The 26,720-nt window shown below is 46.9% G+C and overlaps 1 protein-coding gene across 4 annotated transcripts in view; it reads right to left on the minus strand.

Moving 5' to 3' along the window:
• Positions 1 to 26,720, minus strand: part of FLNB (filamin B) — a gene marked incomplete at both ends in the record, with an annotated part of 168,218 nt that overhangs the window by 19,734 nt on the left and 121,764 nt on the right. The window contains 15 exons of one of the 4 annotated variants that reach the window (XM_080715992.1): positions 872 to 1,075; positions 1,350 to 1,508; positions 2,621 to 2,794; positions 4,104 to 4,232; positions 6,814 to 6,954; positions 7,651 to 7,753; positions 8,497 to 8,568; positions 12,707 to 12,954; positions 14,764 to 14,953; positions 15,624 to 15,780; positions 18,457 to 18,580; positions 19,375 to 19,467; positions 20,669 to 20,836; positions 24,549 to 24,709; positions 25,567 to 25,729. In XM_080715992.1, the coding sequence (XP_080572118.1) occupies positions 872 to 1,075; positions 1,350 to 1,508; positions 2,621 to 2,794; positions 4,104 to 4,232; positions 6,814 to 6,954; positions 7,651 to 7,753; positions 8,497 to 8,568; positions 12,707 to 12,954; positions 14,764 to 14,953; positions 15,624 to 15,780; positions 18,457 to 18,580; positions 19,375 to 19,467; positions 20,669 to 20,836; positions 24,549 to 24,709; positions 25,567 to 25,729 (2,286 nt within the window). The remainder of the gene's footprint in view (positions 1 to 871; positions 1,076 to 1,349; positions 1,509 to 2,620; positions 2,795 to 4,103; positions 4,233 to 6,813; positions 6,955 to 7,650; positions 7,754 to 8,496; positions 8,569 to 12,706; positions 12,955 to 14,763; positions 14,954 to 15,623; positions 15,781 to 18,456; positions 18,581 to 19,374; positions 19,468 to 20,668; positions 20,837 to 24,548; positions 24,710 to 25,566; positions 25,730 to 26,720) is intronic. The other 3 variants (XM_080715994.1, XM_080715993.1, XM_080715995.1) reach the window with 3 other exon arrangements.

Here is a 26,720-nt window from a genome sequence, read left to right on the forward strand (position 1 = left end):
CAGCCCCCGGTTGTTCTGATAGCAAGATCCTAGCAAGTCGAGCTCAAAGAATGTAAGGGGGACCTCTGACCCTTGAAATGCAAACTCTTTCCAGATAGCAGGAAAAAAGCACCAGCAGCTCCTGTTCAGACAGTCAAAGGCTCTGAGAAGTCAGGGAGTGGTGTAACTTCTGAACTCGGTGTTCATCAGAGAAGCCTTTCCTTGAAGATATATTCTACAACCACATGTCTCCAAGAATAGCACTCACTGCCCTCGAAGCTTATGCCGACCATGGTCCTGAGAATGTGATGATTTAAACCACCTGGAATGTGATTTTCCAGCCACCTCAAATCTGAAGGTTTAACAAGAAGACTCTGCAGAGAACATCTGCCCGTTGGGACCAGAAAGTCTCAAGCCCTCTCCCCTGTGAATGTGGCTTGTCTAAAATTCACCAATGAAGGTGAAGATACTAGAATGTGGTGTAATTGGGTGAACTCAGACCATCTCAAAGAGAAATAGGGAGACGACACATGAAAATACTGCTCAGCAGAGCATAACCTGGCCCAACATTCAACCCCATGGGTTGAGTCGAGGAGACCCTGGGAAGCTGAGAACAATGGGTGTAGATAATACAACAGCTGTTCTGAGCTCTTGGGGCTCCTGGCTCAAATGGGACCATGAGCCCTGTGAGCTTCAGTTTCTTCATCTATACAACAAATACCCACTTTCCCCATGGTCATGAGACTAAGATGGTAACAGAGGTAAAAGGAGCTATGGCTTCAAAGATACTCAGAGAGAAAAAGAAGTTGGTAGGTTGAAAAGATGAAGCAGTCTGAGAACAAAGAAGCCAGTTCCCACAGCTGTGGGTACGAGCTGGAACCTCGCCACAGACCTGCATCCCTGGTGTCCACGATGAAGTCGGACATCTCGAACGTCCGGCCCTCCGACAGCCCTCGGCCGTAGACTTTGGCTCGGCGCGCGTCACCGATTTCGGACTGGACCACCATAATGGACACGGGGCTGTTGGCCACATGGTTGCCATTCTTCTTGATACTGACCAGGTGTTCGCCCACCTCCCGGGGGATGAAGGAGATGCCTGGACCAGAACAGATTAGGAGGAGATTTGTAAGGAGGAGAGGGGATGGAGGAGAGGAAGCAGGGATGGGGGATGGCAAACTCTCAAAAATGGAAACTATGGCTTCTTTCCTAAAGTCCCAACAAATCAGTGTCCCAGGATATCAATATTGAAATGCAGACTTTGGGTGTATGACCCAGCAGGCTTAACATATCACACTCAGTATACCGCCATTTTACCAAAAATGTCCTCAGGAGCCCATCTCCCACCCGTGATGAAGGCAGCCCGAGCTCACCGATATGGTTGTTGGGCAGCCTCTTCAGGAGACAGGGCTCGTCTCGGCCAGACGGGGCCTTGATGCTGGCCGTCAGGGTGCTGAGGTCAGTCTCGCTGATGTCAAGCAGGAAGTCAGCAGCTGAGCCCAACTTCACCTGGGAGCACCGTCTGCTGTCATCTGGGAAAGAGTCCCCAACAGCTCTGGTTATGAGAGCTTACCCGGGTGCTCCACCTCGCTCCACGTGCTGTTTATTTACGTGTGTGTGTGTGTGTGTGTGTGTGTGTGTGTGTGTGTGTGTGTGTGTAACCTAGGGGCAAGCTACCTCTGAGCTACATTCCCGGCCCCTTTTTTCAATTTTTTGTTTTGAAACAGAGTCTTGCTAGCTAGGTTGCTGACAGTCTTGCTTCACTGCTGAGAGAGTTGCTACATGATTGAAGCTGTCCTTGAACCTTGGGACTATAGGCATGGGCCAGCATGCCCAGCTTTCACATGCCATTTATGTTTATATATTCCACATGTTGTGAATAGGTACCCACAATTCATTTAAAGGGGAATTAAGTACCCACAGTTAAGTGACAAAATGTGCCTCTGACAATAAATATACCCGGCTCAAGGGAAAAGGAGGAGCTCGCAGGAGCTGGAGATGTGAATCTTCGTGGCCCACTTTGAAAGGATTCTTTGGCAGTGGAAGGCACCTCCTACCTGCCGCCGCGCCCCTGGCATTTCTAGGTAAGCACTGGTCATGTTCCACACACTGCTGCAGGCTGCTTCGGACAGGTCTAAGCACCTTGGGGCAGGAACCTCGCCTTGTGCATAGTCCTCACAGCCCACTGAGATCATGATCCAAACCCAGCAGGCAGAACAGAGGGCAGGAATGGGAATGAATCCCAGAACACCCGGTGTGGATGTGACTAGGCTCCCACCACACCGAGGCTCGGCTTTCTTGCCTATAAGTGGAGCACAGGAAGCCTATCTGGCAGTGATGCCAAAAGCCTTCTCTGAGCTCGTAGGCTCAGGCGGTAAATATTACCTGCATGCCTCCATCCAAGGGGCCAGTCTTTTCACAATAAAGTTATCCTGGCATAAAGTAAACACTCTGTAGATGGCAGCCCTTTTTTTTCCCCAGGGTTACAGCTGAGTTTAGTCAGCCTGAAGGTGGACCCGCACCCTGGCTCCTCCTTAGAGTCTGTGTAAAACCTACACTCAAATGCATGCCTAGCTTGACACCAAGAGCAGCTATTGGGGCCACGGTACCACAAGGAAGGCCTTGGCAAGCTGGGTGGCTCTACCTGTGATCTTGGCCGTGAAGGGGCTGCCAGGGATGTGCTTGTCATTGTACTTGACCAGAATGCTGTAGTCGCCCGGCAGTGTGGGCAGGTAGGTCACCGTGCACGTCCCATCTTTGTTGTCAATGCAGCTGATTTCTGCCTTCGAGGGTCCCTCGATGGCCAAGTCAAGACCGCCTGTGAGTGGGAGCAGAGAAAGAGGACAGTCAGGGAGTTTCCTCATCTCCACAGAGACAATGACTCATTCAGGGCAGCCCCGACGCTAGGACAAGAGATCAACACTCTCCTGTGAGGCATCTGTAAGAGAAGGGGGGATGTCCACTGGGCAGACACCCCACCATCTGAATTGCTCAGATGTGTGAGACAAGGGTGAGACAGAGCCCTGCAAGCCAGCCACACAGACAGGGACAAACCCAGACGGTCCCTAATGCCATCGTGGAATGCCACACGTCCAGAAATCTCCAAGAATACAATGGACAGATGATACAACTTTCACGGAAATGAACCAATAAGCAAGCCATGAGCCGGGCGTGGTGGCGCACGCTTGTAATCCCCACGCTTGGGAGGCAGAGACGGGAGGATCACACGGGTTTGAAGCCAGCCTCAGCTACTTAGTGAGGCTCTCAGCAACTTAGTGAGACCCTGTTTCCAAATAAAATATAAAATAGGGCTGGGAGTATAGCCCAGAGGTAGAAAGCCTCTGGGTTCCACCCCAGTACCACCAAAACAAACAAACAAACAAACAAGCAAGCAAGCAAGCAAGCCAGCCATGGGAGGTTCTATGGCTACATGTGCAAAAAGAACGTAAGTAAAACCCTCAACAGAACACAAAATCTCAGGTGAACTGCATAAAATATTTCCCAGCACAGATTAGACTTCAATCAAAACACAAGACTTAAATATTTCTGAGCATGGTAAATAAATAAACTAATTAATTCTGCACTGAGCAGCTCTACAGAAGAGATAGATTTGTATGAGGAAAAGATAAAACAAATGCTACCACTCAGTTTCTCTTTCTCTTTTCTTTCTTTGAGATGGGTCTCACTGTGTTGCCCAGGCTGGTCTTAAGGGCCTGGACTCAAGCATTTCTCCTGTCTCAGCCACTCAAGTTCTAGGACTACGGGGGTGGCGATGGTGCCTGGCAATAATTCTTTTGTTTCCTCCTCCTCCTCCTCCTCCTCCTCCTCCTCCTCCTCCTCCTCCTCCTCCTCCTTCTTCTTTTTTTGCAGTACTGGGGATGGAACCCAGGGGCATTCTACCTTCAAGCTACATCCCCAGGTTGAGTTGCAAAGGGCCTCACTAAGTGGCTGTGGCTGGCTGCAAACCACGATCCTCCTGTCTCAGCCTCCCAAATGCTGGGATTACAAGCGTGCACCACCATGCCTGGCTCAATAATTTCATTTTTAAAAAGCTGCCCTGAAAACATATCCCGTCAACACTGCAAACAGAAGACCAGAAGCATATAAACATGTAAACCACACGGTACCTTCTCCTGCATCCTCAGTGACGATGGTGAAGGTAGCGGTCTTGTTGGCCACTCCATATACCAGGCCTGGACCATATGCCGAAACACTCCCGCTGTTGGGGTAATTCACGTAGAACTGGAGCGGGCTCTCTGGGTTTGCCAAGGAAAGAAACAAAATTGGGATTCATCATGAATACCTTGAAGGACAGGTATCTTGCTGGATGAATACCCTGAGGAAAAGGCATTTTAATGTTCCCCAATCGCAGGCAGGTTCTGCACCTCCTGAGCAGAGGCAGAAGACAAAGTGCACTTGACTATGCCATTCAAAATGCGAGGCCTTAGCAGCTGAGGGAGTCCACCCCTAGCAATGAACTCCACCAGGACCCTCCCTGTCCAGACACTTTAATACCGCGGTGCCCACATGCAAACCAGGAAAAGACTCCAGTGTTCAATATGACAGGGCTGCAGGCCATTTAAAAGATAAAGCGGATCTGTGTGTACTGAGATTATTCATAATGTATTACATTAAAAGGATAAAAAACAAGTTGCTATATCATGTTAATACCGTTATGCCAGTTCTAAAAAAAAAAAAGTGGAACACAATCGTATGCATGTTAGTAAGTACAGAGAGAAACATCTGGAAAGACGCATATTCAAGGCTGCAGTGGAAGAGGAGAGCCAGAAAGATGTGGTTTTACTCTCCCTACATCTGTATCTTTAGAATATTTATTTTATTTTTATTTTATTTTATTTTATTTTTGGTGGTACTGGAGTTCCTGGAAGTCCTCCTACCTCTGGGCTACACTCCCAGACCTATTTTATAATTTTGAAACAGAGTCTCTTAAGCCAGCGCGGCTGGCTTCGAACCTGCGATCCTCCTGTCTCCGCCTCCCGAGTGCGGGGATTACAAGCGTGCGCCACCACGCCCGGCCTCTATCTTTAGAATATTTACAGGTTTTGCTTTAAACACGTACCATGTATAAATATCAATGTAAACTAAAGTCCATGCCAAACTCAGCATAGTATTTGCAACTCCCATCCCAAGGCGTAATTTCCCTAATATTTAAGTTGCACTTAGAAACTGAGATGACAAAGGAGCGGATAACTGAGTAGTGAAACAGATCAAGGATAAAAATGCTCATTTCTCAGAAGAAGAATCTGAGTAGCACTTAAATACAGGGAAAGTTGCTGATCTCATTCACAAGAGAAATGCAAATAAACACCGAGGTTCTATTTCTCTCAGTTCTCAGACTGGCAAAGATCCAAAAATCTGACAACACACTCCCTGGCCAAGCTTGGAGATGGCAGGTGCTCTCCTCCACGGCCGGTAGGCGTGTGGACAGAGCAGCCCGAGAAGCGGGATTAGACAAGACCTGTCCAAACCACAGAGTCCTGCACCTGTGCCCCACACAATCGCTCCAGGGACTCAGCCCCATAGGTACAATATGGTCCACACGTGCTGAGATAATGGATGCTGAAGGCTGCTCGCTGCAGCAGACTGTGGGAAGGGCCAAAACATATCGGGTGCAACCAAGTGGCGGACGGCTGTGAAAATTTGTGCAGACCTGGTGAGGCCACGATGCACGTACTGTCAGTGAAAGCAGCAGGGACAGGTGGGTGTGTAGAGTACCTGCTGTTGGTGTTAAAAGGAAAGTGGGATGAAAAATCCACATTTCCATTTGCAGTAGTCTTAAAAATATTTGGAGCTAGGAATGGTGATGCATGCCTGTAAAGTGAGCACTTGGAAGGCTGAGACAGGAGGATCATAGGTTTGAGGAAAGCCTCAAAATACTAAGTTTAAAAATATCCAAAAAAGCTGGGCGTGGCCGGGCATGGTGGTGCACGCTTGTAATCCTCGCTCTTGAGAGGCAGAGATAGGAGGATCGTGCAGGTTCAAAGCCAGCTGTGCTGGCTTAAGAGACCCTGTTTTCAAATTTAAAAAAAAAGTATAAAATAGGTCTGGGAGTGTAGCCCAGAGGTAGAAGGATTTCCAGGAACTCCAGTACCACCAAAAAAAAAAAAAAAAAAAAGCTGGGCGTGGTGGTACACAATTGTAATCCCAGTACTTGGGAAGCTGAGACAGGAGGATCGCAGGTGTGGCCAGCCTTGATTACTTAGTGAGGCCATTTGCAACTTTAGTGAGACCCTGGTTTTGAAATAAGGAGTAAAAAATAGGGCAAGGTATGTAGCCTGAATGTAGAATGTCCCTGCGTGCAATCCCCAGTACTGAAAAATAAAATCTAAATCACAAAAAGAAAAAAAAAAGAGCAAGACTAGCACTGTGCTGACAACGGTGAACTCGAGCTGGCTTCCCCCTTGAGGGCTGACGCTCCTCCCTCACGGCTCTTCTCCAGCTCTGACCCTGCCCCACACGCCACACAGGCTCCCGAGGGCCAGACTGGAAAGCCCCTCGCTGCACCTCAGATTTTTCTCCCAGCTTGACTGCTGGCCATATTCCGTGTAGTGACAAAGAAAAACAACCAGGAACCCACGGGCCTGCACTGTGACCCAGCACGCTGAGCGCATCACCTCAGGGTGCACTGGCTGGCTGCGCTGGGGTCCCGGGCTGTTGGGTTTCACGGGGACGCTAGCACTTGCCGCCGAGGGCCACGTAGTACACATGCTGAGTGGATGCCGCCTGCCTCCTGGACCGTGGGGCCCTGGAACCGCGGGGTCCTGGAACCACGGGGCCCTGCTGGGCTGGCCAGCCCAGCCGCTCAGCCCCACTCACCCGGGATGTGGCTGCCCATGTATTTGATGTGCATCTCGTGGAGCCCGACCTCGGTGGGGGCGTATCTGACGGTGACCGTTCCGTCCTTGTTGTCCACAATCTCAGGTGTGGCTGTCTTCCCGGAAGGCATGTGGACCTCTCCTGTGGAGCACAGGGACACGGGGCCATAAGCCTGCCGGTAACTTTCCCCAAGAAGCCGAGCACGATCCACAGATGTCCTCAGAACAAAGATTTACAGACTGGAGACGACGCGGGCTGCCTAAAACACCAAGTCCCGCAGCTGGAACATAGGCACCTATTTGCTTTTTTTGGTTCCCCTGGGCTTCCACAAAACACAGCAGGCAACTCTTAAGTAAAGGGTTTCTTACAACTGGCAAATTAGAAGCTCAAACAGGACTTGAGAGGACTATGAAACCGGCAGGATAAATAGAACATGCACTCCAAGAGAAGCAGGCCACCAAAAAAAGGCTGTGGAGAGAAAGGAGCTCTTGTGCAAGACCTCGGTGACAAGATCAGACGGCAGGCGGGAAGGTGGGCGAGCGAGGGAAGGCAGGGAAAGGGCGCGAGTGGACACCCGACGGCCATCAGGAGGCTAACCACAGCAGTTCTTGACTCCAGGGAATCCCAGCTCTCTCAAGAACGGAATGCCGGTGAAAAGTGGGTCTTTTCAGAGAAACACATTTCGCAATCTCAGGGGCTCATGGACCAACTGTCCAGAGCAGGAACCAGGGCAGTAGGTCTGAGAGGAGCCCCGGGGGACAGTGAAGCCACTCCCCAGCATAGCTTTGGGCTGCGAGTACAAGCAAACATAAGCCAGATGACTTTTTAAGGGCTTACCCGTGATTTCTCCTTTCCTGACTGCAAATGGAATGACCAAGTCAAAAGGCTTAAACCCTAGTCCATTCATGTCGCTCACTGGGACATAGGCCTCTTCAGTCACCTAAAAACAGGAAGCAGTGGTCACTCACTGGGTCAAGGGCACAACAGCACGGGCCAGTGGGGCGGGTGGGGGGCAGGGTTGCTGGGAATTCTGCAAGCCAGCGAGGCCAGGATTGGGGGAGATGGCTGCTCATGCAACGTGGGCTTTGTCTAACTAGCCCCTGATCCAGAGCAGACCCTGAAGGATTGGAGAGCTCCCAATGACCAATTACTAGAAGTCCCTCAGCAGGCTGCTTGTAAAATTCCCAACAGTGCCCATGGGAGAAGTGGAAAAGTGAGAGACAGCCATGTCTGAGTCCCAAGAGGGTCCACCTGGAGAGGTTTAGTGGCTGTAGCCTGGAAAGGAAGGTGCATTTTAAGTGGCAGAGAATAGCAGTGGTGGCTTTGCCCCTGAATAGAAAACACATGTGTAAGAGGCAGCTGAGGCAGCAGAAGGCCTGCAGACAGCTGTCCATCTTGTCTTAAAACACGGAGACAAACTGCACCGAGCGTGATCACAGACATGACGGCTGGTGATTCGTGGAGCGCACATGGGTGACGCGAAGGTGGCTCTTAGAAAAAAAGCAGGATCATCGTGATGGGCTGATCAGTGGGAGGGACACACCCATGACCAGGACACCAGAGGGCTTAAGCAACCCCAGAAGCAGGTGGCAGCTTTTCTGAAATGAAGGCTGAATAAACACAAACACACAAAGGAAAAACAAAAACAAAACAAACAACAACAAAAAAAAAACAAAGGTGTACCCAGGGCCTGAATCCAGGGGAACATGCATTTACCGGTGCCTCCTCCATGGCTGTGACTTCCCCATCCGTGGCCTGGTCAGTGGCAAATGGAGATTAGTTGGGAATCACATTGTAGGGATATTGTAACTCAATAGATTCAACAACCTGAGTGAGAGCTGACTCCTGCCCATGGCTCCACCTTGCAGGGAGGCACACGCTCTAGGGAGAGGGTAGGTGGTACTACCATTTTGCAGGGGTGTCTTCATTTCAAATCCCAAATCCACATATCCTTAGAACCCTCAACTCCACTCTTAGTAAGCAGGTCTGTACTGGCAGAAGACTCCTTAAGTGGTGTGTGCAAGGGCTTTTATTAGAGCCATCTGTGACAGACTGAAGCAAGACTAATGTCTGTTGGTGAGGGGCTCGGTCAAATAAATTATGACAGCACCTTCAAGGAAACCAATTGGCCATGTTTGATGACTTAATAAGGAAAGGTATCTATGACATAATGAGGGAAGGACGCAAGTTGCAAAGCAACATGGGCATTATAATTCCATGCATGAAACTTAGGAGTCTTTTGTATAAGAGGAGAAAAAGTGACTAGTCACCTCTGCAGCATGGAGTCAGCAAAGTACTCCATGTTCGTCTCCTGGGGTTAATGTTTTTAAAGTTTTAAAAAAATTCAGGGGCTGGGATGTAGCTCAGTGGCAAAGCGCCTGCTTTGCAGGTGTAGCGCTCTGGGTTTGATCCCCAGTTCCAAAAAAGACGAAAAAAAAAAAAAAAAAAGAAAAGAAAGAAAAGAAAAAAAAAAGAATCCCTTAAAAAAAAAAAAAACCTAAAGTTTTAAAAAATTCACACACACAGTCACACACACACAAAAAACAGCCAGGCGTAGTGGCACACACTTGTAATCCCAGCATTCAGTAGGCTAAGATTAAAGGATTGCAATTCATGAACAGCCTCAGCTACTTAGGCCCTTTGCAACTCAGTGAGGCCCTGTTTCAAAAAAGAATTTAAAAATAGGGCTGGGAGCTGGGCGTGGTGGCGCACGCTTGTAATCCCCGTGCTTGGGAGGCAGAGTTAGGAGGATCACACAGGTTCGAAACCAGCCTTGCTGGTTTAAGAGACCCTGTTTTTAAATAAAATATAAAATAGGTCTGGGAGTGTAGCCTGGAGGTAGAAGGATTCCATCCCCAGTACCACAAAAAAAAGAAAAGAAAAAAAAAAGGCTGGGGGTGGGTGTAGCTTGGAGGTAGAATGCTCCTGGGTTCCATTCCCAGTACTGGGGGGGAAAAAAAGCAAAATCAAACTACTTAGACTTCATGCTTTAGATTCAACTCCTTCTGCCATATCAAAAGGCAAGAATCTCCCGCTACGAATGTTTCTGTGCTCAGGTTCACTTTTGTGTGTGTGTGTGTGTGTGTGTGAGAGAGAGAGAGAGAGAGAGAGAGAAGAGAGAGTGTGAGTGTGTGTGTGTGTGTGTGTGTGTGTGTGTGTGTACACTACAGACTTTGCAGGAAAGGCTTTGATTAAACAGCAGTTTCATGAGTTGCTATTGTTAGAAATAGCCCTTCTGTGGTCTGTTCAGACTAGGGCTGATGCAGGCTCACATCAGCCAGAGAAAGATCGTTCAAGGGCAAGGCTATGGCCTTTGATTCAGGACGTCTCAAAAGCAACAGGCAGTTAGCTGCTTGTCCACAACTAACACACTTAACTGAACCAGCATGTGGGGCTTCTTGAGACATGTACAACAATGCAAGGCCAGGTATTCACGTCCTTTTGGCCTTAAACCGATAAGGAGCTGGGTACAGTGGTGCACACCTCTAATCCCAGTACTTAAGAGACAGGAGGATTGTAGGTATGAGGCTGGCCATGGCAACTTAGTACGACCCTCAGCAACTTAGAAAGACGCGGCTTCAAAAATAAAAACGAAGCCGGGTGTGGTAGTACACACACATAATCATAGCGCTTGGGAGGCTGAGAAAAAGGGATCACAGGTTTATAGCCAGTCTCAGCAACGTAGTGGAGGCCATCTGCAACTTAATGAGACTCTGTTCCAAAATAAAAAATAAAACAGGGCTGGGGGGTGTAGCTCAAAGGTACCACAAAATTAATCAATTAATTAATTTTAAAAAGGACTAAAGATATAGCTAGGAGGTAGAATGAAGACAATGGGTTTAATCCTCAGCATCAAAGACAAGAAAACTCTAAGGAGAGGCGGAGAATCTACCCAACAGAAGCCAATGAAGAGGAAGTTAATCCATCTAGAAAAGGCTGGGGACATCATGAAATGGGAGAACCAAGTCCCAAACCGGGTTCCGTGGGGGATTAACCCTTTCTGCCTTGACCAGCAATCAGGAACCAGTGAATGTCCACAAAGTAGCCTTATTTGGCATGTACTCAACTTATTCCTACTGAGTCTGGAAGCCTCTACTTGAGGCCTCTGGCCCACCTGCTAAAATGATCCACAGTAATTCACCATGATTTTCTAACTCGGAGGGTCTGAGTCTCTTACCCCTAGCCCTTTGCACCAGCAGGAATCGTGACTTCTGCCCTGTGGTTGTTCTTCCATCCTACCCAATTCTAGCCAAAGAAAAAACTTGCTATGAGAGGAAAACAAATTCTTAAAACTGCAACTGGGATCTTTCTGTGTAAACAAGAACATAAACTGTCAAGCTGCAGGGCTTTCTCCTCTGCAGGAGAAAAACACTCCCAAACGGACATCGTCCAAAGTTGACAAGTGTTTACATGCTGGAGATATTAAAGAGCCTTCAGGCCTCTGGCACGGTGTTTACAGATAAACAAATGTCAAGGGAGAGGAGAAATGCTACAACAGATTATAGACTGTTTGCCAGAATGTTTTTAGGCTTCTGTTTGGAATGGAACCTTCATATCCTTCTCCATCAGTGCACGACATAATTAGAAGGCACTTTGAAGGCTGCGGGCAAGGCCGGGTCATCAGGGTCTATGAACCTGTGGTCGATGGAGGCTGCTCTGTGCATCAAAGGACACGAGGAGGGACACAACAAGGCACCTGGTGTCTGTCTCCACCAGGCACACCTCATTTGTAAAAGGGCCAGCAGGGCTTGGTTCTGAGGTTACATGAGGTAATTCTCCTGAGATTCTAGCCCCCTCCTGGTGGAAGAAGCTTCATAATCAGAGAATAGCCTTGGAAGGCTGAGATAGGAGAACTGTAGGTCAAGGGCATCCTCGGTAAAATATCAAGACTCTGGGAACTTTGTGAGACCCTATTACAAATAAAAAATAAGAAATCTGGGTGTAGCAGTGTACCCTTGTAATCCCAGTACTTGGGAGGCTGAGACAGGAAGATTGCAGGTTTGTGGTCAGTCTCAGCTACTTAGTGAGGCTCTCAGCAACATAGTGAGACCCTGTTTCCAAATAATGTATAAAATAGGTCTGGGAGTATAGCCCAGAGGTAGAAAGCCCCTGGGTTCTACCCCCAGTACCACCAAAAAAAAAAAAAAAAAAAGAAGAAGAAGAAGAAAATTAAATAACACATGCTTGTAATCCCAATATCTGGGAGACTGAGACAGGAGGACTGATGGTTCGAAGCAACTTAGTGAGACTCTGTTTCAAAATAAGAAATAAAAAAAAATGGGGGTAGGGGTATAGCTCAGAGATAGAGGATTCAATCCCCAATACCACAAAAAAGGAAGAAAAACTAAAGACTAAAGACCCTAATTATATGCTAGCCCAGATGTTCACATGATGGTTTTCTTCTCTCCCAGATGTTCCTCACTTCAAAAGACAAGGTATTTCCCCATGTAAGTAAAGTGTGAATCATTCTAACACACAACCACAGATACTTGGAGTCCTGTGATCTGAGAGTCAGGTCTGCAGACAGAAGGCCCTCAGGACTCACTCTCCTCCAACCATGGAAATGGAGGGAGGGGATGTAGGAAAAACTTGCAAAGTAAAAATGGTCATGTTTACCCTACTGTTTTGTAAAAAGTATGTTTTCCTGGAGAGCATTGTTTTCTAAACTGGACTTGGGTCAGGGAACTGCCTAAGCCCATCAGCATGATAAGATATTTTAATGGCTCATGAGATTTTCCAAAAATCCCTCAGAGCCAAAAGTCCTCTGCATTCCTGGAGGTTATGGCAGGCCTCTCCAAGGTCATGAAGGGGATGCCCCGGCAAGGTTCAACAAATGGCTGCTGTTATTACATCTACTAAAAACTGCATGCTCCAGAGGATGAAATCTGCTCACCATCACAGTGAAGGGGCTGTTGGGAATATCAACGCCACCGAAGCGCACGTAGATCACGTAGGTGCCCGGCTTGGCGGCTGTGTAGAAAATGTCATAGGTGCCATCCTCATTTTCGATGACATCAGCCTCAGCCTCAGTGCCATCTGGGGTCAGAATTGTGCAGGTCACTTTCCCCTTCCCGGCGGTCTTGGCGTCCACCACGAAGCCCACCTCCTCACCGGTTTTCACGGTGGGAGCAATGCCGGGACCTGGAGAACATTTTAGGAGAAGATAATGAAGCATCGGCCACAGACGCTTACTCAGAGGTCCAAGAACAAATCACACTCTTTTGTGCTGCCTGTGTCTGTAAATGTTAGAGCTTTAACCACTGCTGCATGGAGGGACAGCCCAAAGACCACTTGGGAAGGGTCCCGGCTCCAGGCAGTGCTCCATCAGTTCCTCAGTAAGTAAGAGGACCTCCAAGCCCCGAGTGCTCTACTCAGCTTTTGCTGAAGGGGAGCCCTGGTGTGCCCACATTCAAGGGTATGGAAATGGAGGTCAATGTTCAGTGGCAGACAAATTAGCCATTTTCTTAGCCATTTTCTTTTTCTCTTTCTTTCCTTTCTTTTTTTTTTTTTTTTTTTTTTAAATAGTTCTGGGGATTGAACCCAGAGGCATTCTCCCAGCTACACTCCCAGCCCTTTTGTTTTGAAACAGTTTCGATAGGTTGCTTGAGGGTCTCACTAAGTTGAGGCTGGTCTTAACCTATGATCCGCCAGCCCCAGCTTCCCAAGTACTGGGACCAAAGGTGGGCCCTAGCACGCCTGGTTGAGCATTGTCTTAATAGCCAGGTACATGTAAAGGGAAGGAAGACACAGTCCCTCCCCTCAATGCCAACAAGTTAACAAGGCAGATGTAGGCCATAGGCCAATGCTAGGCATGACAGTTCTTTTTTTATATTTTATTTGGAAACAGGGTCTCGCTAAGTTGCTGAAAGCCTCACTAAGTAGCTGAGGCTGGCTTCGAACCTGTATGATCCTCCTGTCTCAGCCTCCCAAGCGCGGGGATTACAAGCGTGCGCCACCACGCCTGGCCTAGGCATGACAGTTCTACCTGCCAATGGAAATGCATGGCAGGGACTGAGTTACAGAAAAAAATATTCAATGGTTCCCCTCACAAATGTCCTGCAGGACACTGTAGGACAGTGGGTAGTGAAGGTAGGACAGGGTGGAACCGTGTTTAGGGTCCTTATTTCAAGAGAAGTAAACCTATTTTGCTTCAGAGATGGAGATTCATGTTTTGAAATCTGCCTGAGCAACAACCCTGAACTTCAGGAGTGGTTCTTAGACGCTGAAACAACTGTGACAATCAGCTAGTCTCACTGAAGAAACTAAAGGAAAAATGAGCCTCAATATCCAAGGAGCGTTACGGAGAGAAAAACTCTAGATCCCTTAGTGCGTTTCTCTGATGCTGACCTGAAATGGTGTTGAATGATTTTTTTTTTTTTTGGGGGGGGTGTACTGGGGCTTGAACCCAGGGGCATTCTAGCTCTGAGTTACACCCCCAGCTATTTTCACCTTTTGTTTAGAAATAGTCTAAGTTGCTGAGACTCTTGCTATGTTGCTGAGACTGTTCTCAAACCTGTAATCCTGTTTTAGCTTCCAAAGTACTAGGATTACAGGTGCACACCACCATGACTGGCTCTGGAATGAAACCTTCCACTCATGAAGGCAGACATTTGCTTTCCTCATAGGAGTCAGTGACCATCATAGCTGAGACCTCCACCAATGTACCCACTTCAAAGTGACCTAATCGCTACTGTCTACCTGCCTCAGGACTGTGCTCGGCATGCTTCGTGTCTGACCCTCATCTGATCTTGGCAGTAACCCTGTTTAACCATCTCTGGCCCTTGGAATAACTTCTTGAACCTAAAACAGATCTTCAACCTATGTATGATTGAAGCTCAGAGAGACCAAGAGTGACAGGATCACTCAGCTGCTAAGCGGAAGAGAAGGGCTAGAACCTGGCTTGTGACTCCAAAGCCCTCACTCCTGCCCTTGATGCGACCCCGCACTCACCTGTGGCCAGGCACTTGCTGGCATCGCCTGACTGCATGGCCCGGATACGGTAGGGAGAAAGTGGGATGTCGTCCCCGCCATAGGTGACCCCGATCATGTAGCGGCCAGTCTTGTCCGGGATATAGGTGACGGCATATGTGCCGTCTTTATTGTCGTGGACAAGGGCTCTTTTGGGTTTTCCTTCTTGGTCCTGTGGATCACAGAGAGATGCTATTTAGGATGCTGTTGACAGGTAGAAACCAGTCATGGAAAACGTGGGCCTATTTTGCTCACTAAATGTCTTTAGTGGAAGGAGAGAGAAGTGGCTTAATATTACCTGTTTCTCTGAAATGCAGGAAAGTAAGGGAGAAGTTCATGTTCGCAGGCTGCCATGTCCACTCTCCCCTTCTGCTTTACTAACAGAATCCTCATTCTTAGGGAGGATGTGAAGCTCCACGTTCTAGCACTCTTGCCTCCAGGTACAGCCATGTAACTCACGACTAACTACTGCCAAATGGACAGGCTGGAAGTCTTCCGAGGAAGCTGCTGAGAACAGCTGATAGAGCAGGAGGGCCCCCGTTTTCCCAGCTGCCTTTCTTCCTCTCTCTGGCCGGCCACCTAGATCTGATGGCCACTGACCCTTGTGGTCCATGAGGAGACCCTCAGGACAGAAGCCATACCCCAGGAGAGGTGAGGATGGCTTCCTTCGTGAGCCATGGAGCACCTAGGGGCTCAGCTCTGGCTTCTTTAGTAAGAAAGCCCATGTGTTTAACCCACTCTCATTTGGGGGTCTACTGTGATATATAGAACTTAATCCTACTGAGTCCCATGGGTAGTTTAAAATGTTTAAGGTTTGGCTTCAGAAAATGGCTCAGAGTTACCGTTATCTGGACAGCAAGCAGTCCCTCCCCAGCATCGCGGGCGTCGATAGCAAACTCTACAGGCAGGCTGGCTGGCACGCCATAGGAGCTGAGGCCAGGGCCGCTGGCAGTCACCTTGCTGGCATCATATGTGGGGAGGACCTTGACCTTAAAGGGACTTAAAAGAGACACATACACACATACCTGGTCAGAAAGGATCAACCCAGCTACATCCAACTTCTCTTGTGGTTGGACAGAAAGGAGGATTTCAATAGGAGCTGAGATAGTTTAGTCAAAGTGCCCTCAGTCCAGCAGAAATTTAGAACCATGAGGCACCAGACATCATACAACAGATAGTTTGGGGGAAGAAGGGCTTCCAAGTTAGTTTGGAAAACATGTGGTTAAACACACTCCATCCATTTGTATCAGGCTAAGACAGTCACCAAAATGGAAAGAATATTGAAACTCCAGTTTTAATTATTTTATCTTATTTTATATCTGTATTTCTTCCTTTTTCTTTTTCTATGGTACTGGGGATTAAGCCAAGGGGCATTCTACCTCCAAGCTACACCCCCAGACCTATTTTATTTACTTGGAAACAGAGTTGCACTAAGTTTAGAGGAGGGCCTTGCTAAATTGCTGAGGCTGGCCATGAACCTACAATCCTCTTGTCTCAGCCTCCCAAGTACTAAGATTACAGGCGTCTGCCACCACACCCAGTTTATATTTATTCCTATCCTGTATTTAGTATGCTTTTGTAGCACAAAATTCTTGTATATTAGTAAAGCAATATACAAATGTAATTTATAAATTATGTAATTCTTTCTTTTGGTACTGGGGTATAAACATTGGGGTACTCTACTGCTGAGCTATACCCAGTTTGTTCTTTCTTTCTTTCTTTCTTTTTCTTTCTTTTCTTCCTTCCATTCATTAGTTTTGAGACAGCATCTCTCTAAATTGCCAGGTTGACCTCAAACTTGCAATCTTTCTGGCTTAGCCTCCCAAGTATTGGGACCACAGGAGCACACCACCCTGTCTGGCTAAATTTTGTATTTCTACATAGCTAGAGCTATATGTAATTAATCTCTGTATATAATGGTTTTATGGAGGGTATGAGTATAATTTTTCTATCTTATGGGTTAAGAGTTTTCTTTGCAAGTTTTAGCTTTTATTTTTTATTTATATGTGGAAATAGTGAAAATGGTATACATTTGAACTGTGCTTGGTGCCCTCCCCGCCCTTTCCAACAATGAGTATCCAGGTTAACCATGCTACATTCGTACTTTTAAACATATTCAGGTGTAGCTCCTCCTTTAATCAACCTCAGCCTTCTTCCTCTCCTCTCCTCTTCATTCTAGCTTTGATGAGTTTTCCCCTATATTATCTGGAGTCCCTCTGGTATCCCCAGTGCTCCCTAGTTTGGGCATATTAGAGAAAACACATGTCCCTTCTCTTTCTGTGCTTGGCTGATCTCACTTAACATAATGTTCTCCAGATCTTTCCATCTTCTTGCGAATGGCATGATTTTATTCAGAATGGGAGAAGATCTTTACCAGCCACCACTCTGATAGGGGTCTAATATCCAGAATATACAAAGAGCTCAAAATACTCTACACTAGCAAAACAAACAACCCAATCAAGAAATGGGCAACTGAACTGAATAGACACTTCACAAAAGAAAAGATACAAAGGGCCAATAGATACATGAAAAGATGTTCTACACCATTGGCCATCAGGGAGATGCAAATTGAAACTATGCTGAGATTCCATCTAACCCCAATCAGAGTGGCAAGCATAAAGAAATCAAATAACAACAAATGCTGGCGAGGATATGGGGAAAGAGGAACTCTTTTACACTGTTGGTGGAAGTGCAAACTAGTTCAGCCACTATGGAGATCAGTGTGGAGATTCCTTAGAAAACTGGGAATGGATCCACCATATGATAGGGCTATTCCACTTCTGAGTATTTTTCCAAAGGTGATGAAATCAGAACTACAGTAACATATGCATACCCATGTTCATTGCAGCACAACTCATAATAGCCAGAATATGGAACCAACCCAGGTCTCCATCAACAGATGAATGGATTGCAAAATTATGGGAAATACACACAATGGAATTCTATTCAGATATAAAGAGTTTTACAAAACTAAACTTTGAAGGTTATGCCAAAGGTGAAGAGTTTATTTAATTTTTAAAATATTAATAGAAACAGGGAACAAGGCAGCTATCCAAAATCCTTTGAGAACGTTTACTGTCAACCAAACTCTCAAGTGAAGCGGCAAACTACCTTTGTCTTAATTAGAAAACTACTTGCAGGGATCCCAAATGGAAGCCTCTGGTAAACGCATATATTCCTTGTTTTCCAAAGATCCTCAACTTCTTAATTTCAGTTCATCTTTAAAAGCTGGAATGTGGTGGTGCATGCTTGAATCCCAGTACTTGGGAGGCTGAGACAGGAAGATTGCACAAATTCGAAGCCAGCCTCAGCTACTTAGTGAGGCTCTCAGCAACTTAGTAAGACCCTGTTTCCAAATAAAAAAAAATAGGTCTGGGAGTATAGCCCGGAGGTAGAAAAGCCCCTAGGTTCCACCTCCAGTATGACAAACACTAAAATAAATAAATAAATAAATAAATAAATAAATAAATAAATAAATAAAATAAACAGAGATGAAAGGAAGAACAGCCAAGCCCAATATATAACACGTGTTTGGACCATGCAGATTCTGGGTAAGTTTTCTGACTGGATGAGTGTTGGACTGGAGGGGCTGGGCCACAAGAGCAGCGCCTGCCAGCCCTGCAGGTGGGTGGGCTCGGGCTGGAGGGCCATTCCTCAAGCGAGGGCGGCACTTACCTCCGAGGGATCTCTTCATCAGCGTATTTAACTGAGACCATGTAGGGCCCCTCCTGGGATGGGGTGTAGGTCACTGTGTGTGTGCCATCCCCATTGTCCACCACGTTCACCGGCTCCACCAGACCTGCAGGTGGAGGTAAGAGGGCTGAGTGGCTGCCTGCCCCGACCCCACCCACCCCCGGCCTGAAACAGAGTCTGAAACAGAACCGCATCCATCCCCGAGAGCTACTGGTTTCCACTGATGAGTAACACAAAGGCAAGCAGGCCATAATCACAGGCCTAGGATATCACAGGATCTCAGTTCATGGTTACAGAAGTGAACCCCAAGAGCCAGCTTTAGCTCTGTGTTGGCTAAAGTACACTCAGTCTGTCCTGGAGTATAATTAAGAGGACTGCCCGTGCTTGCTGCTGCAGGGCATATGGTGAAGGTGCATGTTGCAGACATGCTATACCCTTTCAAGCTGGTTAGGCATGCTTGCGATGTGGCAATTTTACTCTAGAGCTGAGACAGTGCCAACAAGACCAGAACCCTGAGCAACCAAAATTAACCAGTGGCCAGTCAAGACTTGGGGCCATCTTTGAGCAAAGACCACCATGGTGCCAGCATACTGGGGTGTGGGGACTGAGCAGGTGAGGAGGCCAATCTCATGGGGAAAGGGGACATCGGTGGGGTGCCTGTGGGGGATGCTCAGAGATTACACTGAAGCACAAGCAAGGCATGCACCTGGGCGATGGATCCCAGGTCCCAGCTCTGAGTGCGAGAGTCAGGGATGGGTCAGCAGCAGGGGAGGTTAATCAAAGCATGGCATGCTCATTAAGTAAAGCAGGCGAGGCAGGTCAGGCCAATTTTAGAGGTGGGGCCAGCAAGAAGCATAAGGTTACATAATCTAAAGCAGCAGCCAAAGGGAAAATGCAAACCTGTCTCCATAAAGTCACCCTTCGGGTCCCCTTTAAAGAACTCTGAAATGGCTTTCAAGGGGCTGCGCCATGACTGGGAATCCACCTCATCAGCTAAAATTGAAAGGCTGTTACTTGGGAGTTCTCCATAATAGAATAAGATATCTAAGTAAAGCGTGCGCACACACACACACACACAGAGTTTTGAGGCTCAGTAACTTCACAAAATCAGAATCTAGCCCCATGACCTCATTTCCCCCAAACCACTTCTGCCCTAACCTTCAAAGGGCCTAACCTCACGCTCAACCCCATTAAGGAGAAGGTTCCTCTTCAAAGGAGGAAGGCCCTAATTGGCACTTCTGCAAGACAGAAACACACCACAGGGAGAAATTTAGATTCTTTAAAAAAAAATTAAGTGCACTGCCACATATCTTGGGGATAGGCATGTCTTAAATGCTGGGAGAAGAACCAGGCATGGTAGTGCACGGTTAGAATTCCAGCATTTGGGAGGCTGAGACAGGAGGATCTCACAGATTCAAAGCCAGCCTTAGCTACTTACTGAGGCTCTCAGCAACTTAGTAAGACCCTGTTTCCAAAAAAATTATAAAATAGGGCTGGGAGTGTAGCCCAGAGGTAGAAAGCCCCTGGGTTCTACCCCCCAGTACCACAAAAACAAACAAACAAATAAATGCTGGGAGAGAAAATGTGGTCACTGGGGAAAAAGGACAAGGCACACGCTCCAGGGCTTTGTCCCCAAATGACCAGTTGGCAATACCAACCCTGAATTCCAGGCTGCCAACAGGGAAGGGGCCAATGACCAAAACTCATTCCTAAGAGACTCTCCATCTCCAGGGTGCTGAGATGATGATAAAGCTGTAGATGGGGCATCCTCAAAGGTTCTAGCATGTCCCCACGAGCATGGAAGCATCTCAAGGAGAGTTATCACCTCCTACCCACACCCCTCTACACAGCCTGACCACTCTGCAGCTTCACAAGTGCTGCAATGCTCAAGCAGCAGCACCAGTTTTATGTGTAAGAGCCCATCCACGACTTGCTTCAGCTAGCTACTTGAAAAGTGAATCGTAAAAAGAAATTTAGGAAGATGTTATTAAGGGTGGAGGGACACAAACTCCAGAAGAAATAACAAGCCTGCCTACTTTTAAGCAGGAACTTCTATTTAGTTAGATTATGAGCAATAAAGCAAAGAAATTTAATACTATGTTCATGATCATAGTCAAAAGCAAAGTACCTGCTCTGGGTCACAGCTATTCATACCCAGGTAGGTGAACATCAGGGAGGCAGGATGCTTACTCACCTCGTGGGCCCAGGACCCTTACTTCCAGTGGGGCCAGGCCGGCCTTGCTACTGTCCACCGTGAAGGACTGCAGGATACGGGCTCGGACACCAGAGCCCAGCCCAGGACCAGCAATTTTGACCTTGCTGGGGTCCACCACATCCTTCACAGGAACCCTGAAGGGGCTGCCTGGAAAAGAGGTCATGGGGTTCTGAGCAGCTGCACCTGGAGACCTGCTTTGTACACCCTCAGAATTGCACTGTTGCTCCCCTGGGGCAGCTCCTCTTTCCTCGGTGTATGCACACACTCACTGTTGTCCACAATTGTGCAGGGCACCTAGACATGTAGACACTGTGCCAGGTGCATGGCCCGCACTGGTTGACAGCCCTTAAGGAAACCACAGTGCAGAAGGACCAGGTAAGCACGTCACTCTAACAGCCTAGGTCACATATGTTAGGAGATGTATGAGGTAGCATGTATGGGAGACAATGAACCTTGTTTGCAGGAGAAAAGAACAAGCTTTCCAGGAATATACAGGCTGAGACATAAGAGAAAGAGAACAGCTATCACCCAGGGGAAGTAGATGGACAGGTGCTTCCAGCAGAGTGACCAGCATGTGTACTGGTGCAGAAAAAGCTGTTAGAGGAACTGAAGGAGGAGCTGAGCGGTGGCAGGACAGTGAAGCGGACCAGAAAGGGTAGCAGGGCTGGAAGGCCACACTCGACCTCTCTCCTACAAACGGTCCAAGGGCCCCCTGGACTCCTTTCCCTCCAACAGAGCTGGCACCTCCCCAACACACAAGGCTCCTTGGTTCTCCCGCCAACTGGTGAAGCCTTGCTTCTCCCTGAGAATAAGGTGTGGTGCTGCTGCATGGCTCACCCCAAGGGAGAACCGAAGGGCTCCCGACTATTTGATGGTGCCTGGTGCCATGGCCCACATCTGTAATCCCAGCACTTAGGAGGCTGACACAGTAGGACTGCAGCCTTGGCAACATAGCAAGATTCTGTTTCAAAATTAAAATAAAGGACTGGGGATGTAGCTAGAAGGAAGAATATTCCAGGGTTCAATCCCTAGTACCAAAAAAAAAAAAAGAAGATTGATGAGCAGGGAGAATACAGAGATCAGGATTTATGAGAGAAGCACCAACAGAGGAAAAAGGGCTGAGCTGGGAACCCTAATGGGACTCCCCAAGGACAGGAATCTCTCTGGAAACAGGAGCTCCAGCGTCCCCCAGGCTGCCAAGTCTGTTATCAAGGGCTCCACACACCCCTGGCCCTGTGCAGGAGTCCTCCACTTCCATGACACCTGGCAAAGCCAGGTATTAAACTGCCATAGAAGCCCAAGACTCTCTGTTAGGTGCCCTAGAAAGCTTACACTTTGGAGATTTAGGTGTGGTAAGTAACAAAGACCACAGCAAACACCAAGACCCTGGGTTTTAACAGCAGCCAGTTTTCCAGCTAAGTGAACTAAAAGGCTGACCCTAACAAAGACAGAGCAGTGCTCCCACTCTGGTTACTTTACAACGTGATAGTTCAGGACTTCAATGTCAGGACAGTCAGAGTCTCAATTGGAAGTTGTCTGAACCCAGCAAGAACAGGCAAAAAGAAGATAAACTTAGGTGGGAGCTGGCAGGTTTCAAGCATTATTTGTCAGGCAGTCTCCTGCTCCCTGCCCCAGGCAGACATCACCAATTGATCCCGGCACCTCTTCTTCTCCACACCCTGTGAATCCCTGTCAATCTAGTGGTCTAGGCAGCCACCACCAACAGACCACAGGGGGACCACCACAGGAAACCAATAAACCATAGGAGTGAGACAGGACACTTTGAATAAAACCCCATTAGAGGTTTGTACCAGGGCAGGAAAAATTGGGCTCATATTAAACAACCCAGAATTCCCAAGAAACCAGATTAGAAGCTAGAAGGCCACTAAATGTCTCAGTATCTTAGGAGACCTCAGCTAAGGAGCTTGACACTCAGATAATAACGAATACCATACTAAATTTCTCTGCCTGGGACAGTTCTGGAGCTCAAGAGAAACTTGATTCAGAACTGGCATGTAACCGTCCAAACCACAAAGAGACCCCATCTACTTCTGGAGGGAAAACTCCAACTGGGACTTTTTTTTGGTGGTTGTTGTCGTCATCCTCAACAATATCCATTTGCCTCATGTTCAAAGGTCAGCCCTAGGGGTCCAAACAATCTCATTCCTCTGCAATGGAGTCCTGAGGCTCATGGCACCAGCGATTTCCCCGGAGTCAAAACATCTCTGTTATTGCTACAGCTAGCTCATCTCCACTGCCGCCCTCCTGGTCAGGGCCACAGCATCATCTCGCCAGGGAACAGCCTTCAGTTCATTTTGGGGGCTTGCTCAGCTCTCTTTCAAAATTCCAAAAGGGACACAGGACTCTATCCTGTCACCGAGATCCATTTTCCTTACCCAAGTTTCAGTTGCATAAATGCTAGAGAGTTATCTTGCCCATGGCTGAAATCCCCTAGAAGGGTGAAGAGTAACTTAAAATATCTCTACTAAATAGGCTGCCAGCACAGGCTTGAGGAGAAAGCTGTCACACTGGATAACTTAAGTGAACAACTGAGTAGAATTAATTTGAGGTGAATGTCAATGCTTTCAGATCCATGAGAAAGAAAAGAATAACCGTGAACTGCATGCACGTTTGCACGTAGTAAGAAGGAAAGGGGACAGAATCAGAAGAGTATGTCAGTGGTCACTACAGCTTCCTGGGAGTCAATCCAGAAACCCAATGGTGTGTCCTGCAGCCCACCCGCTCCCTCTTAGCATTACACTGGCTTATGGGAGGAAATGACATGAACCACTAAGGTTCTTCCCACAACTGAAGAACCGGCATGGGGCTCTGCTCTCTTCTCACCGCCCCTGAGACAGGGCATAAGCTGCTCAGGCCCATACCACAGCACACACTTGCACACTCTTTGAGAGGGGGAAATGATCATTCTAGTAAGCAAACACAACTATGGCCTACAGGGAGGTCCTTCTCTACTTATGTCCCTCCCTCCCTTCTTCCTCTTCTTCCTCCTCCTCCTCTTCCTTCTTCTTCTTTTCCTCTTCCTCTCCCTCCCTCCCTGCTTCTCTCTCTTTTAGGTACTGGGGATTAAGTCCAGGGAACTCTACCTCCAAGCTATATCCCCAGCCCTATTTTGAACCACCATGCCCAGACATCATGTTTCTGTGTGGTTTCAAACTTTACAGCAATGGTTTTCAATCAAGGATGATTTTGCCCCCAAGGATATGTGACAATATACAGTGACATTTTGGTTGCCACAAATGAGGGTAGGGGGGTGGTAGGAGTTTGCTATAGGCAACTAGTGTGGGTAGAAGCCAGGGATGATGATAAAATATTCCACAAAGCACAGGACAGCTCTCTCAAAACAAAGCATTTAGCCCGCCCAAATTGTCAGTAGTACTAAGGATGAGAAATTCTATTTTATGGTTGAGTGTGTGCAATATTACTAAATAGATAGGAAAAGAATATACAGAAATCTGAATTAGTGTGTTTCTGATGGCTACCAGGAAAATGAATGTAAAGAGGTGGGGGGGGTGAACATATATGTAAGGTGAACAAGAACCAAACACAAAATAGAGTGGATTTTCAACTTTTTAAAAAACTGGTTTCTCCTCAATCAGGAACTAGATTCACCAACATATGAACAACCATTTCCAGCCCAAACTCCTAAGTCAATGCTTGCTGTCCATGTTGCTGGTTCTACGGGGAATTGGAATATTCTTAGAAATAAATGTAGCCCTCAGGAAAATCCTCCCTTTGTAGCTGCTGTACCAGATTTTTCCTACTCAGAGATAAACAAAATCAAATTTATTTTCATGCAAAGTCAGTTATTCTTTGAGCTCCCGTTTAAGGGATAGCTTACCAGGGATGTGGGCTCCTCCGTAAGTAATATTGACATCATAGTCTCCTGGAGCAAAGGGGACGTACTCGGCACTGCAGCTGCCATCTTTGTTGTCTCTGCAGTTAATCTTCGACTCTGATGGTCCTTCAACTGTTATGCCAAGCCCACCAATTCCTGCCCCCCTGGAAAGAATGGAGGAAAGTGAAACGTGCAGAGTCCATCCTAATCTGTTGACTGCCAGAACTCATTTAAAACCCCTCTGTAAGTAATGATCCTATTTAGTCAACCAGACTCACTCAACAAATGTGATAAGACCTCTCACATAAAGAATTTCTCAATAGTACACCATGATACAGCTCTGACTCCTTATCTGTCATTGTTTTTTCTTATCTAATTACATTGGTTAAGATTGCAAATACAATGCAGATAAATGCCTGTGGTGTTTGGTTTGCCGAGGACAGTAACCAGGGCTTTGCACATGCTGAGCACGTATTTTACCACTGAGCTATACCCCTCAAACTGCCTTTGTAGTCAAATTTATTAGGAATATTTATTTTATTCTTTATTTTTTGTGACACTGAGGATTGAACCCAAGAGTATTCTACCTCTGAGCTATACTTTCATCACTATTTTTTATTCTTTATTTTGAAACAGAGTCTCACTAAGTTGCGAAGGGTCTTATTAAGTTGCCGAGGCTGGCGGCAAACCTGTGATCCTCCTGTCTCAGCCTCCCAAGTCCTGGGATTACAAGCGCGCGCCACCACGCCTGGCTCCAACATCCCATCTATATATGAGCTTAGCCATACACTTCTGTATTCAAATCAAGGTGCTTCTACTCTTCCTTATTTGCTCAGCAGTTTTATGACTATTTTCAAACTGTTTTTGATATTCTTTAGTTATTATATGTGGTCTTTCTCTGTAACATAAGTCTCTAGAGAATAAAATGTCTCTTGCACATCATGAAAATAAATTTCGCCAAAAGCTGGAAGACCGTAACACATATGTTGGGTACAGTAGAGGAACTGAGGGCCTTGCCCACCTGGTAACCACAGTGAAGAGATTAGGTTTGTTGGTAAAAGCCTCTTTCAATCCAGGACCCTGGGCCTGGACCCGAGAGGGCTGGCAGCCTTCAGTTACAGCGACTTTGAAGGGACTGTTTGGGATGGGAACGTCATCATACGTCACCTCCACAACATGGAGACCTATTCAAAACAAGCAGAAAGAAATATTTGTACACAATCACCTGTTAAAAATGATGCTCTATTTCAGTGGGTTATCTGACAAAGTCTGTGTGCTATAATATGTTATATTAAAGGAACAAGTTAAAAATGGTATTGTTGGTATAAATTTAAAAATTTTAAATGTAGACTATTTATACATAATGTATTGTACCACTACACTCCAAGAAAAAATCAGTATGGCCATGTTCAAGTCAGTCATTCTAAGCATACTATCCTAACTTGAGAAAACCATCCAGCATCAACCAATAGACCATGGGAAGCCCATGAAATGGAAAACAATATTCATCTACCAAAAATCGAAAATATAGCTGGGCATGGTGGTGCAGGCTTGTAATCCCAGCATTTGGGAGGCTGAAACAGGAGGATCACGGTTTGCAAATAGCCTCAGCTACTTAGTGAGGCCCTTTGCAACTAAGACCCGGTTCCAAAACAAATAATAAAAAATAGGGCTGGGGTTGTAGCTTGAAGGTAGAATGCTCCTGGATTCCACCCCCAACACCACCAAAAAAAAAAAAAAAAAAAAAAAAAAAAAAAAAATCAGCCGGGCGTGGTGGCACACACTTGTAATCCCAGCATTTGGGAGGCTGAGACGGGACAATCGCAGTTCGAGCTACTTAGTGAGGCCCTCCACAACTTGGTGAGACCCTGCTTCAAAATGAAGAATTAAAAATAGGGCAGGGGGTATAGCTCAGAGGTTGAATGCCCCTGGGTTCCATCCCCAGACCTACAGGGGAAAAAAAATGAATGTGTGTGTGTGTGTGTGTGTGTGTGTGTGTGTGTGTATATATATATAAAATATGTATATTTACAGGGATTATATACTCAGGTAATGGGAATGTGTGTTGCTTTAGTTTTTCCTTGATGCTGCTTTACCGAAAATTTTTAAAATTCCTAATAACATTCAGGGAAAAAATATACCACAAAACTGCACAAATGAACCTATATGTCATGA

Source organism: Muscardinus avellanarius (assembly GCF_963383645.1).
Source record: "Muscardinus avellanarius genome assembly, chromosome: 18".
Classification (NCBI taxonomy): domain Eukaryota; kingdom Metazoa; phylum Chordata; class Mammalia; order Rodentia; family Gliridae; genus Muscardinus; species Muscardinus avellanarius.